We start from the raw sequence: 14,441 nt of genomic DNA on the forward strand, positions 1-14,441 counted from the left end.
CCCATCTCTGGCAGTGTTCCTGCCTGAAGTCTCATTCCCTCCAGCTGTGTTATTCAACTGTCTGTGCCAAGCTACAAAGAATTCTTTGCATCCTGCCATATCTGTGTGTGTCTTCCATGCATTTTGAGGCTCGTGCCCTGTCTCACAGTGACATCCTGGTGGTGCTGCATACCAAGGTGGACAACTGCAGCAGTGGGTTGTGTAGGTGTTGAGATGAAGTGCAAGGCTTATATGTTGGACTGTTCCCAGGGGAAAATTAATAGTTAATTGGTCTTTATATAGCCTTGGGCACCCTTTGTAATTTTTAACCTGGACATGAAAACAAAAGCAGCTTTCGCACACACCAGGAACAGACAAGAGATCAGCACTGAGCTCTGAAGGAAATAATTTGTTGCATTAACAGATAATTATTTGGGAAACCTCTAGCATCACATGAAGTATAAGCCTGCCTTCTATGTGCAACAGTGTAACCATCTGTCTGGGGGTCTTTAACCTCTCGAGTTGACAGCACAAACCCCTTCTGCACAGGGAGCAGAGGAGGCCTGGGTAATTACTAGCCATTAAATAAAGTACGCCCCTAAGTCTTCAAATGCCAAGGCATACGTGTAATTAGCTGATAAACTGCAAATGAATAATTAGCCAGCAGCAAAAGCCAGAGGAGCAGAGGGATGCTGTTCACCTTCCCTCTCTTCCTGCAGTGTAGAGCACTATGTGCTTTACTTACTTTAGTGAAAAGTTCTTATTTGGTTAAATGGCATGACAACGATTAGAATTGGGAGACAGCACTTCCCAGGATGTCTGGCTCCAGGATTTGCTGTTTCATGAACCACTGGTGATATTTATGTAGTTTGGAGATGAATGATGGTTGTGCCCTCCCTTATTTCATGTGGGTTGTGTTTGCACACAGTCCGAGGGATCTGAAGCAGAAGCTCTGCTGAAGTACCTGGCAGTCATTCTGCCCAGGGACGTTAGCAGCCTGGGGATGTTTGTAGGACTGGAGATTTGGGTCCAGATCTGCAGGATGGAGGCTGGGTTTTCAGCTGCTGACACAATGCTGATGAAATGAGGATTGCTTCATCATCCTGATTTACACCCTCTGTGATGTGATGGCAAGGTATGGACCCTCACTCAGGTCACTGTGCTGAGGTACAGCACATCAGCTGAGCTGCAGTAACTGTTTCTGACTGCTGGAGGAAAAAAAAAAAAAGGCAATTCATTCTAATCTCCTTTCATTGCAGTCTAAACTCTCTGCTAGATAATGTCACCCTTTCCGTGGTATAAGAGTTTCCATGGATGTTTACAGTACCTCAGAAATGTCATGAATCAGATGCCTCTATGAGCTTCTCCTATCTTCATAATTACTGAATCCCTAAAAATAGTTTCCCTCTAGACATGTCAATGTTTCCAGATTTGACAAAAGTTGGAATGAAACAAGTAGAATCAAACTTAGGAACTGAAATCAGACTTCTTCCAACTAACTTCCCAAATTGGCAATTTTCAAATCAAAGGGTACAGATAGAAAGGTGTATTGATGGTCCTGAGTACTTCCAAACCTCACCATGTTTAATAATGTAACTCTGTGCCTAGCAATCTGAAGCAGACTTTTCACTTTGTGTTCAAGAGATGGGCTGTTGAATGGAATTACAAGTTTTCTTGCAGTATGTTATTCAGCCTTCAGATGTCTCTTGCTGCTGAAATCAGTTTGGAAAGGGCACTCCACTGTTAACAAGGAAAAGAGAATGTAAGTTTTGCTGAAGCCTCTTTCTGTTACCTTTAATGGGTGACTTTATATGTGGTGGTTTTGGTGGTTTTTTGAGAAAATATCTAATTCCATACCCCATGGCAGCCAACAAGGGTGGGTAGTGATGGTTATAGTTTCCAAATCAGTTTATGCATTTCTTCCTAAGGTAGCTTTTTTTAACTCCAAAGCTTTTGATTAAGTCTAAATATAACATTTCAAGTAAAGTACATATGTATTTCTAAAGTTTGAACACATAGAAAGTAATTCATGGTGATAGAACAGGAAAGATATTTTTAAACATTAGATTAATATGTGCTCTGGAAGAAATAGTATTTGCATCCTAGATGTGACTTTTGAATTTGCCTCTTTTATAAGTACATACAGAAAAATTATTTCATATGCATAATCTTTTCCTCTCAAATAATCCCACAGCATTTTGCAGATGGACATACTAACTATAGCCAGAAAAACTCAAAATGCAACCTGAGAAGTGCTAAGATTCAGGAAAATTTGCAGATTTTGAAAATACTGAAGGATTACTTCAGTTGTTTTAAAACGAAGTGAGTTTTATTTTCCTGTCTCTCTGATTTCCTTAAAATTGTTCCTACCAAAAATATGGTTTTTTCCTACAAAAACTTTTTGAGAATCTGTTGTTTTCAATTTTTTTTTCCTTTCCCCCTCCCCCCGAAATACATCCAACATGAGCTAATGTAAATCTGATAGTAGTGAATATGGCAGCAGCTGAACATCAAGTGACTCCACCACACAGATTTAACTCTGGGAGGTAAGGGTATGAAATAACAAGTCAAAATCCGAGGAAAGTTAGGAGATGTGGTTCAGAGAGTTAAAAACTGTTTGGGACAAGAAGGCTTACACTCTGCTTCTTTCAATCAGTGTGTTGCTGTTTTGGTTATCAGGACTAATGAGCTTGACTTTTGGCTCTCAATCAAAGAACTGTGTCTCTAGTGCAAATCATTTCTTCTACTGAATAGTTGGTTTAGAAGCCATTAAATCACCTGCAGAATCTCCAGTGTTGACAGAAGCTGCTATGATTGAGAGTGTGGATAGTTTCTGGTTGAAGCTGATTAGGTAGTTTCTTCGTCCCTCTACACTTCTAGAAAATTCACTTTGAGAATTTTCTGGACATATTGGTGACAGAATGACCAGTGAAACCTGGTGGAAGAAGGTGTGTGGAATAGGCAGGCAGGAAAGCTACAGCCTGCAAATCATTGCAGAGTGTGTGACCAGAGCCTGTGAGGCTTTAGGTCAAAGCTTCAGCAATCGTAATGATCTTGGATTCAGTGTCCCCCACATTGATCATTTCCATGTTTCTAATTGTAAGACTCCTATATTTGTATGAAGAACTAGGCGATCCTTATGCTGATTCCACAGGCCAGTAGTTGGAATATTTTCTAGCAACAAAGATTAAAAAGGTCCAGGTCTGAAATGGACACAGAAGAGACCTCAGTGCAGATTTCCCACACGCTTCCCTACTGGTAGATTATGAGGTGTATGGGGTTACATGTGCATCCATGTCTAGATAATGACCAGAAAACCCAGACTGGTCAGGATAAGTTTATTCTCGGAATTAAAGAAGTTTGAATTTACTATTTCTTGTGAAATGCAGGTCCTAACTCAAACATTCCTGCCTCACTTTACTTTTAACCCTTCTTATCTTGAGATCCGATTTGATCAATATGTACCAACTGGGTACAATCACAATATAGTCTGTGGCAATCCTTAAAATGTACAAAAGAAAGGGAAAAGAAATTAATTTTCCTCTCAGTAGACTTTCTAGGACACTTCAGTATGTTAAACACAACATTGCTCGTAGTCATTTCTATGAGTGCCATCTCCTAAATTCCAGAGGCCTTCAGAGACACTGCACAGGAGTGTTTCATAAGAGACACCTCCTTAAAATTTTATCCTGGGCTCCTCCTACTTCTCATTTCCATTATCAAGTGAAATAAAAGGAAGAGGGAAAATCCAAGAATGGAATTCACTGGGATGAGAGGAAGTAATAGGAGAAAACTTTGTTGTGAAGCCATTTGCAGCTCTTTGAACTGTGCCCGATTAGGATGGAGAATACCCATAAGTAGCTAAATTAATTTTCCCCATGATAGTATTCTGTATGGAAGAAACCAGCTGGGTCCTAAAGAGTAAGTGAATAGAAGTAAGACTGTAGTACACTGAATAACTTCACAAATTAAGGATTATCTTCTTGGATGGTATGAAATGGCATTGTCCTCTTGATATCCACATTACTGCAGTGAGAACTGACTGTCCGTTACTTTTCTGTTATTCTTCTTAGTCTTTTACTCAGTACCAAATGTCTCTTTTATATGGGGAAGCATATGGACGAACAGAGTTTCTAATGAACCTCAGTGAAAACAAGGAGAAATGTTTGTAATGAATAGAGAAATTATTCACTCTTCCATATGAAGTTTACGACATTGATTAAACTTCTGAGTCTTTATAAACCACTGAAACTATTCCATTAAAGAGGGTGGAATAAGGGACTTGGGTGAGGTCGTGAACTGAACACACTAAATTCTGACTCTTGGCTGTGAAGAAAGCTCTTATTTTAGGATGCCAGCCTTCAGTGAAAGTATAAAATGTTTCAGGAGGAACAGTTCTTTAAAGGGCTCTGATTTAACTTTTCACTTCCAAAAGCTTTGGAAGCAGACCTGCTTCTAACCAATTTGAAAGACGTGATTTGTATCAACCTTAAGAAAAATCCTAAATATCTGTTGCAATTGGTTGAGATGAAAGTGGTCATTCCTGAGGGTATAAAAATAGATTAGACAAAGTCTCTTGATAATTGTATCTTCTATAATTCTTTGATTCAATCTCATTTCATACTGTATCCTGCGATGTGAAAGCATTGGAATGTTTGGATCTTGTCCTTGGTGATTGTTTGCTCACTCATGTGTTATGGCATTATTAGTACCCAGAGGCTTGGTACTGGTTGCTAGACCATGTTACATTGAGGTGTTAATCAGCTGACCTCTACAGAAGACATGATATGTGTTACTCACATTACATTGTTGAAGTGTGCCTAATTTTAAATTTGTATGATTTATAAATGTTTAATTTTAGACCAATCTAGGGAGATGTTAAATGCTAATTTTTAATTTCACAGGCAGAGATAAAAATGCTTACATATTTAAAGAGTAGCTGAGTAAACTCATCATACTCCTCATGGATCAAAGTTTGATCTTTTCTGTCAGCTAGTATTGTCTTCCTGGTAGCTTTGACTATACTGGAAACCTGTTATTTCATTTCCTGAAATGGAGAAGAACTTTGCACAGTTCTGAAATATATGTGTAGAGAGAGGGAAGACTTCAGTTCAAGAAAATCACACTTTGATTTACTCATGTTTGAAAGATTTCCAGACCAGCATTCTCATCCCAAGGCTCCTAAGATCATGGAGTGTATGAGATTTTCTGATGTTACTCATAGTCATGAAAATTTAGGAAGTTAAAAAAGAAGTTGGGACTGTATTGTTCCCTGAAGTCATAAAAATGAAAAGTGTAAGAGGTCTTAGGATTTCACTCTGATATCTTGACACCAAATAATTGAATAAATGAAGTGACAGGACAACGAGGTGCTTGATGGATACTGTGAGCTCCATTAGGTCAATGGGATTGCTTCTTTGGTGTCATGCAGGAGTGAGAATGAGTGTAAATGTTTTTGCCACTGTTTTTTTGTGTGATGCTTGACTAGTCATTTAAGCTTTCCTTCTGTAGTGTCCTGGCATGTTGAGAATTGAAACAATTCTTTGTGTCTCAGATCTTTGAATAGAAAACAGAGGCTCAGATCTTGACCACATCCATAAATACTCTATCCTGCTTCCTATGTAGTTCTCTTGAAACAAAATCCACTGTTTTCTTCCATAAAATTACTTTTCTCCTTCAAAATGGTGGACAGAAAATGACCACAAAACAAGCTCTGTCAGTTGGAAGACTGAAATGACTTTTTGTCAGTCCACACTAGACTGCCTTTAAGAATTAGATTGCATGAGGAAAGGAGGCTGAGACCTCCAAGGTATTATTCTAAGCCAGTACCATGCTTAGGGCGTATGAATCTCTGCAAATGGTTCTACTGGGGACTGGAAACTAGTTGCAGCTGGCATAATGCATCACACATGCACTCTGCTGTTTGCTGACACAGCAGTTCAAAGGGGTGGCCCTTCATGGCCTTGACCTCCAGGGAGGCACAAACAGGACAGAAAAGCGCTGCACCAAGCGCTACTAGGCAGAACCCAGAGCTCCAGCTGCCAGGAGGAGGAGATTGCTCATCTTTGCATTGCAGCAAATCTCATTGCAGAGATTTGCATTACAAGAAAAGCTCTGGGAAAGAGCAAGTCTCAGTGGCTTCAAAAGCCAGGCTTCCATGGAGCTCCTTACAGTATTTTCAAAGCAAGCTGTCTTAGGCTGTTTCATGGGTGCTCATCAGCCCAGAGGAAGGTTCTGGAGAAAGATTTCTGCCCAAATTGCTGCCTTTTTTTAGTCTTTTGGCTGCAAAAGTCCTGTAAGAATGTCCTTGGAAGGCCTTTCTGGAGACAAAAGAGTCTGTAAAATCTCCAAGAAAATGTAGACATTTGTAAATGAAAAAATTGCCAAAGACTTCAGATAGCTCATGTGATTGGACTCTATAAATACACTTTATAACAAGCCCCTGTTAGGGCAACAATCCATCACATACTTCCCTTCATGAATTTCTGAGGCTGTCTCTGGAGCTTGGTGGGAACCCATCTGGTGTTTGGATCCCTTCTTAGAGACTGCAGTGATGGGTTTTGTGTTCACAGACTTCTGACTGCTACTAATGGCCAAACAGCAGGGAGTTAAGAGCAGAGTGGTGAGGAGGGTGCAAGGGAAAAGGTCTTTCACTCTGTGTTCCTGAGGTGGTCTTAATTAAGGCATAAAGGGCAAGCAGGGCTTTTTCCCTCTTATGCACGTTGGAAACAACTGCTCGTATGTGTCAAAAACATTTCATTCCCTTCATGGCCTTCTCTGTATATTGATTTACTCAATTAGTAGTGCATGGCATGTTTTTCTTTTTAACAAAACGGTATGAGACTTTCGACATTTAAAGGATTGGACAATGCACATGAAACACACAAGCTGTTTGAAACAGTCTTTGGTACAGAGATGTCTAGGTCTTTTTTCACAAAATACCTACAGCTCCAACCAAGCACAAAGAACTCTGCCCTTTCTGTTTTTGCAAAGTATTTATGGCAACAGAAACATAGTTTGTTACCTACGCTTGTTGAGACCCTTATAATGCCACTACTGCAAGAAAAATAGTGAATTATATAAAGAAAAAAACAAAACCAAAACCCAAACAACTTATTTTTTTTTGTTTCTGAAGTGTTGACATCAAACACCAGACATCAAATGGAGTGAAACAAAGTCCCTAATGTCTTGTTTTTTTTGAAAACATATAATGATCTCTCCCTGTCTAACAGAGAGTTTATTTTTGGTCATATTCAAACCTCTATTTCCTTTGCTCCTGGTAATGAGAGGATGTGCCCCTGAAATGTGTCTGTATGGAACAAGGTTGGAGTTTGAACTGATCATTTTAAGAAGGATAATCAAACGTTTGTGCTGCTGTGTTCTTCCCACTCTGCCAGATGTGAGCCAGAGACACTGATCAGAGCACAAAGGCTGAGGTCTGGGCTCCTTGCTGACTTACTGATGGCACAGACATTGACTCTACTGTACTATCACTTTGTGCCTCTGTTTTATCTTGTAATGTTGGACTGCAATTTGCCAGTTTTTCAGACAGATTCCAGAGGAGCTTTCCGGGCTCCTGTGTTGCGTTTTCACTGCCTGGAGCTTGAGTTTTATAGTATTAATACGATTTCAAACTGGAATGGGCAAAACACTTGAAGAAGCTGCAACAAATGTTGATAACTCATTTTGCCTGTTTCCATGCTGTATAGGTTGAATAGGTTGGAAACTCCTGTTAGTGGAGGAATGGAGTCTGGACATTTCTGCTCTGAAATGGAAGGGTCTCTGTCAGACTAAAGCAAACCTGATACAGCTCTTGGCAATATGTGGGGGCTGCAATATCACTGGCTGTAGGAAACCATGCTGGCACTTGTCAGCTTGGCATAACTCAATAAGGCTGGCCATGTGCAGTTAAAAGTCTATGTGATTCGCTAAGCAAATTCTGCCTCAAGGTTAAAATGCCGAATTCCAGTAGAATTAAATAACTCTTCATTGGTATCTTTGAAAATCCCATCCTCAGCTACCTGCTCGGTAGCTTCCATTTATTGTACGTTGTTTTACCTGCCCTTCTGCTCTAATTTTTTTTGAATGAACTAGGCTAATGCTTATCAGGAATTGCATGTCCTGTTTCTTAACAGAGGTATTATGATCAGTGATTTAAACATTTTCTTTGAAAGAGGGGGAGAAAAAATTCCATTTTAAAGTTTTGTAAACACAAAAATGTATGTATTAGAGGGGCTTAGCTAGTCCAATTTAAGTCCTGTAGATCTCCTGAGGTGTTTTCTTATTTCAGATTGGTCTGTATGTGGATTGCTAGTTCCTGATTTCCTCAGTGTTTTGTTAGTATTTGAGGTCTTAAAAATTGTTTAGGTTAGGTGAAGGAGATGCCGGTGGGACTAAGCACTTTCCTGGTGGTGCATTCACCCAGTGGCTGTGTGCAAGCCTGCCTTTGAGTTAGTCTGCCCCATAACTCCCTCTTTCTTTTGGCATACATACTCACTTCTAGAACCTCCCATGCATGGATAAACAGTCTAGTTTCGGTCATGATTTCCTTGTCTTTTACTGAAAGAGATGTTTCAATGTTCCCTCATTCTACCCAGATGGTGGAAGAAAACTGCCAAACCAGTCCTCTGACAAGTGATGAGGGCACCTATAGGTCAGAACAAAATAGCAGTGGGACAGAGGATCTCAAATACAGCCCTGTTTGGACCTCGACATGCAGAAAATTATTTTATTTCTAAGGCTCTTTTAGGCAGCATATAACAAATATTCTTTTTCTTCCCACTCAAAATATGCTTTGTCTCATCCATTTTTACTGTACCCCTGATTTTTGTTACAATCTGCTGAATAATATGTGATCCCTAGCAGAAAATGGGACAGAGTTCTGTTGTCATATGAGCTGTGAAGGAGCCCAGAGATTAAATTATACAGTTAGAGCTGCTGCTGACTGCTCATTGATTTCTGACAGCTTGCTCAGGAAAGGAATAAATTTATTGAGATGTATTAAACTCTTCAATCCTTCCTTCCCCCTCTGCTCTTTGGAAGGGTTGGTCTCCTTATGACTACTGAAAGACAGCACTGAAAAGAGGGTGTAGAGTATCTGAGGGAGATACTTGGCCCAGCTGCCCGTCTGGGCAGTAGCAGAGTCACCTGGTTGGGTTTCCCTTGTTCTGCACATCCCACTGCTCAAGGGGGTTCCCTTGGGAAGTTGGTTGCCAGCAGCTATCAGTCTGAAGGGCTGAAATCCCCTCTCTGCTACTGCTGGGGTGCTTATAGCACGACTCTGGTCTGTGTGCATGATTAAGGTGGTCTTGGGCATCTTACAAGGGCCGTATCCTAAACAGCTGTAACTTTCTGAGTCACTGGGTCTATTTGATGTGTGACATGAGGATACAACCCATTTCTGGCCTGGTCAATGTTCCAAACATGGTGAGTTCATACAGAAGGCTGTGCACTTCTTCACCAGAGTAAGTTCTGTTCTAAAAACAAAACTGTTCCCCTCTTAAACTGGCATATATGATATAACACAATGACCCTGGTGCTTTGGGAAGCTTCACTCAATCTTCTGCTAAAGGCAGCTATTCATTCACTCTGCAGCATAACTGCCCTATTTCAAGGCTAGAGCTACCTTCCCTTGGGACAGGTTTCACCTTTGCTCAGCTGAGCATGTGTAGGAGTGATCCACAGGAGCACATGGAAAGCAATTTATAGCAGCAAATTCCCTGCTGCTTTCGGAAGCTGTTAAATCAGGTAGTTCTGGAGCAAAGAGGGGGTACAATGCAAGAAATTCTCCTGCTCTGAATAGGCTTTCTGTTGTGAGCTGACATGACTGTTTTCCTCCAGTGCTAAATTCCTCCAGTATAAATTTTTCAACAAGGATTTTCTTTTTTCTTCACAACAGTAGAAAAAACCCTCCATGATTAACATGGGAATTGTGATGAAAATGCTATGTATTTGTAATGTGGCATTTCCTCTATGTCAATAGATCTATAATAAAGAAAAAAAATAGGTGTGGATACAGAGGACTAATATTTTTACCACTTGTTTGGCACTGATTGATGGAAAGACTGTATCTGACTGTTCTGTCTCAAATGACAGGAATAGGGCATGAAACAGAGTGAAGCTAATAAATGATAAAGGGTAGTGGTCGAAATTCTGTGTGTCTCCTACCCAGAAAAGAGTTTTTATTCAGGCAATGAACAGCCCCCTCTGATTTGCCTTTCACTGCAGTGGGCTGTGCTGATGTGTGACCCACAGAATGAGGTAGCTTATGCTATAGAAATGAAGGTCTTTGTTCTGGTGTCTCCAGTAATGTCCAGAGGAAGTGGTCCTTAGGCACTGCTACGGTGAACTCTGTCCATCACTTCAGAGTGATTAAAAATTTCTTCATTAGTTGAAGGCTTCAGCATCCTTCAGTTTGGGGTGGTTTGTGCAGCTGAGATTCTGCTTGCCCTTAATCCTTCACAATACCAAGTTAAACAGATCTGGCTGAAACACCTTCAGTTAAAAAAACTTGGCTTCCTTGGCCTCTTTTTGCTATTTACTGCACATACAGTGAAACCACGGAGCTGATTTTATGTGGGTTTGACTGGTTTGATTTTCTGGGGATATTGAAAAATTTTTACCAACATGAGTTAGCTCTTTCTGATATGCATGACAGTTTCTGTTGTGCTTAGGAGAAATACCCCAAACAGCCACTCATGGAGGGCCAGTTTTGGACTGGTTAATGTTGTTTGTTTGTGATTGACAGACAGACATATTTTGCAAGTGAGTACAATCTGTGCTACTTCTAGAAGCCTGTAGAAATAATCTACTGAATTTCTCATTTGATCTATTTTGCATAAAATTCCCAGGCAATTTAAAAGATATCAAACCAATGAAGTTATGTGCAAATAAAATACCATAAATTCCTTCCAACTCTAATGGCAAAGAGAACAGTCTTTAGATTTTTAATTTTATATTTTGCTAGCTGATAGCACTTACTACAGAGGTCTCTCTGCTCTAAAATTGGACGGAAAGATATTTTCTTTCAATTTAGTCATACTTTAAGTTTCCATTCATAAACAGTTCATCAGCAATTTCTTTTAGCTAAATGGTTATTAAAATGTTAGCTTTCTCTCCAGCAGATCAATAGGACCTTCTCCAGAGGTGTGTGTAGCCAGCTGTAACAATGTTGGTGTTTATAATAGGCCTGTGCTAATCACGGCTCATCTATGGTTTGCTAGTGGTTAATGCTGACAGAAAAGTTACAAGATAAAATGTGACTTCTCTTCCTTAACCTGTTGCTGGCCTTCTCTCTATGCTATAATTTTCCCCATCTTCATTTCAGGGTGTCATGTGAAAAGGGGGGGTTTCCTTGACCCCCTTGTATTTGACTGGTCTGTCAACACTGCAGGAAAGACAAGAGCTTTGTGTCCAACAAGCCTGTCAGTGTCCCATTAAGGGGACTCTACTATATCGAGGGTTGACTTGACTGACTTGTTCAGGGACATGTGCCAACGGCACATCAGAGTCCAATCCTTTATTATAATTTAGGAAGACTCCATCCCAGATCTCCCCACTTTTTAATGAGTATGCTGTCCACTGCTGGCAACTGCTGCTTGAAGGACCCATGCTAAACAGCTTATGGAATAACACACTTTTTATTGATACACATTGATGTTAGAAAATTGTGACAGGTTAAGGTTTGAAGATTGCTGCTGAGAGCAACTGACTGCAAAACAAAGCTCTAATTACCAATTAAAACTAGCTTGAGATAACCATCCAGCACATATAGAACATAGTTCTTACCCAATAGGTATCCCAAGGAGGGGGAAGACAGTTTTCAGCCCTTTGACCAATCACAGAAGTTACTATGGAGTCTTCCTTAACTTCTCCCTGTCCTTAATTTGCCATAATACTGTTTCTTTATGTTTAGGTGGAGCCTGAGTGACTCTATTCGTGCATACCTTTGTTAATGATTGATGTAAAATTCTCTTACTTTGGTCTCAAAGATACAGTCAATAAAATATAGAGTGTGTGCTCAGTGAAGGGTGATTGTACCTTGGAGGCAGGTAGCTGTGGGAAGGAGGTGTGAATGAACCAAGTTCGTCTGAGGAGAGCTCTTTTGTCACAGTAGCTGGTTCAGCAGCAAGACACCTTCTCCTGTCTCCCTTGGTTGACAGCTGCTTGGTTTATCGACTACATGGTACCATGCAAGGATTACAACAGAGCCTGGGTGCCCTGTCTCTGCTATGCTCTAACCTCCATTTCATCCCTCTTAGCATGTACATAAGGTTGCAGGCTTTGTTGTGTGGAGAATAATTGTGGAATAGATTTTGTGCATGCCAACTGCATTCCATTCAGGAAGTAGCAAATGTATTCATCCTGTAATTAATTTTTGTACTGTTATAACTTCTGTTAGAATGTGAACATAACTTCCCAGTTTTCTCTAGTTTTACCCACAGTCATCATCCCACACACAGATAATCATATTAATTAATCCCCTTTAATATAAAGAAAACATTAGTTTAGAAGATAGGATTGTTACAATAAATTGCATGTGGAGCATATTAAGAAATTTGTTTCTCACAGAGTCATTTCTCTCTGTAGTCCTCCTTTCCATCATTATATACTGAAGTTGATCAGCATCTTGCAATATGGTGAAAGACAATAGCTTGAAAACTTCTAACTTCTAACTACCCATCAGTGGAAAGACAGGCACAATACTTAAATTAAGCCCTTCAAAATTTCATCATTGATCATTCTTTTTATTTTAGATACCACAGTAGAACTCCAAGAATTTCTTTAGTGCAAGATTGGATATTATGAACTGGGGCCCATGTGACCTGCTTACTGGAAGCCCATGTTACAACAGGGAGATAAAACTTGATCTTTCAAGTCCTTTTCTGATGGGCTAGTACCTGGGAACCTGCACACGTTTGTGTCAACAGCCAGCTTTGGTTCTTCTTTTCTCTCTTACAGATAGGAGAAAGAGAGATTCACAAAGGAGAAGTAATTGCCCCAAAACACTTGAGACATCAATGGCAGAGCTGGCACCAGCTGTGAGCCACAGAGAGCTTTTGATGCAAGATGTTGCCTTGCTGTTTTTAAACATGTTCAATTAAAACTTTCTGAGCTTAGTGCACCTTTCTCTTTTGTCTGCATTATGTGCAGCTTTGTGTTGTTAAATGCTATACAAATTGTGAGCCTGGCCTCTCCTAGAAGCTGCTCTATTTGGAGGATGGTGAATTAAAAAAAAAACACAACAGAGCAACCACCACCATCAGCAAAAAACAACCCCTCCAAAGGACCCCAAAACCCGACCCCAAAACCCAGCCCCAAACTGTAAAGTCATGTCTGCAATGCCCTTGGGAGCAACAGTGCAGTGATATATCTGCCCACTTGTCTTCCAGACTCACAAACCAGGTAGCTTGTTGTGAGAAGCACATGTGTTTGTGTGTGTCCTCATTCCTTCTTGTTCCCAAACCTCAGGCTGAAGCAGCACCTTTGAAATCACTATCTCAGATGTCTTAACTTTCAAGAAGTTGTACTGGGAGTAGTAAAATATAGGAAGATTGCTTTCCAATGTGGCTGTTGACTCTCTGCTTTTTTTTATCCATATGACTGGGGCCAAGGAGAGGAAGGGCTGAATGTTCTGATGTCTAATAGAAAAACCCTTTCTAGGAGGACATGTTAATATGGGGATTTCTCTTTTGTCCAATTACTTGTACTGAAATGCTTTTGAGGGAGTTTGTCTCTGAAGCCTCCATTGGTTCCTGAAACTGATTTGAAAATACCCAGTTTATAAAAAAAAAAAAAATGGGGTGGGTGGAAGGGACAGTTGGCTAGGCACTCCCTAAGGGATTTCCAAATTGTAGTGGGCATGTCAGAGAGTATATGGATCAGTGAATTAATGCTGTTAGCCTGTATTGCCTGGAGTAAGGCTTGGATGCAGAGATTACTTTCAGAAATAGATTTCCTTCTCCAGATACATAGATATTGGGCTGTGCATTTCGAGGGGAGATATTGGGGTTTACTGTAGCTGCCTTTGCTTGATGTCTGGGATGCTGCAATGCATTTGTTGCAGAGATGATAGAATAGATTATACTGAATTCCTGAGGGCCTATCCTTGCTGGGATGACATGAAAATCAACCCTGGCTGTTGTCCCAGGAGATGTATGTGGGAGCAGGTTTGCCTGTATGATTTTACTGGTTTACTTTGAATTAAGCACTAGAATTCAGTTCACTTTGTTAAAAGCAGAATATGTTGCAGCACTGCTATACATTGACAGGTGATAAAAAGGCTGGTTCTTGACACTGATTGAGAGTTCCCTTCTCTGCCAGAGGAGTTCTAACTGGACCGTTGGACTGACCTTCTGCCCTTGGAGTAATGCACCAAAGAGTGATGAGTTTGCTTTTGAAGTCAGTATTGCTGGAAATGATGGGAAGCTAGGAGATGGAAAGGACTTAGTGGAAATATGTTA

The 14,441-nt window shown here is 40.3% G+C and overlaps 1 protein-coding gene and 1 long non-coding RNA gene across 2 annotated transcripts in view; one reads left to right on the top strand and one right to left on the bottom strand.

Annotated features, from left to right (window-relative positions):
• Window positions 1-13,097, top strand: part of CFAP58 (cilia and flagella associated protein 58) — a 120,827-nt gene extending 107,730 nt beyond the window's left edge. Inside the window, exon 18 of the mRNA XM_064663260.1 lies at window positions 12,940-13,097. Within this exon, the coding sequence (XP_064519330.1) occupies window positions 12,940-12,943 (4 nt within the window). The 3' untranslated portion in view covers window positions 12,944-13,097. The remainder of the gene's footprint in view (window positions 1-12,939) is intronic.
• LOC135418207 (uncharacterized) overlaps window positions 1-14,441 on the bottom strand; it is a 111,908-nt gene that overhangs the window by 65,748 nt on the left and 31,719 nt on the right. The gene's annotated exons all lie outside the window — the stretch shown is intronic.

This window comes from Pseudopipra pipra, chromosome 8, assembly GCF_036250125.1.
Source record: "Pseudopipra pipra isolate bDixPip1 chromosome 8, bDixPip1.hap1, whole genome shotgun sequence".
NCBI classification, from domain to species: Eukaryota; Metazoa; Chordata; class Aves; order Passeriformes; family Pipridae; genus Pseudopipra; species Pseudopipra pipra.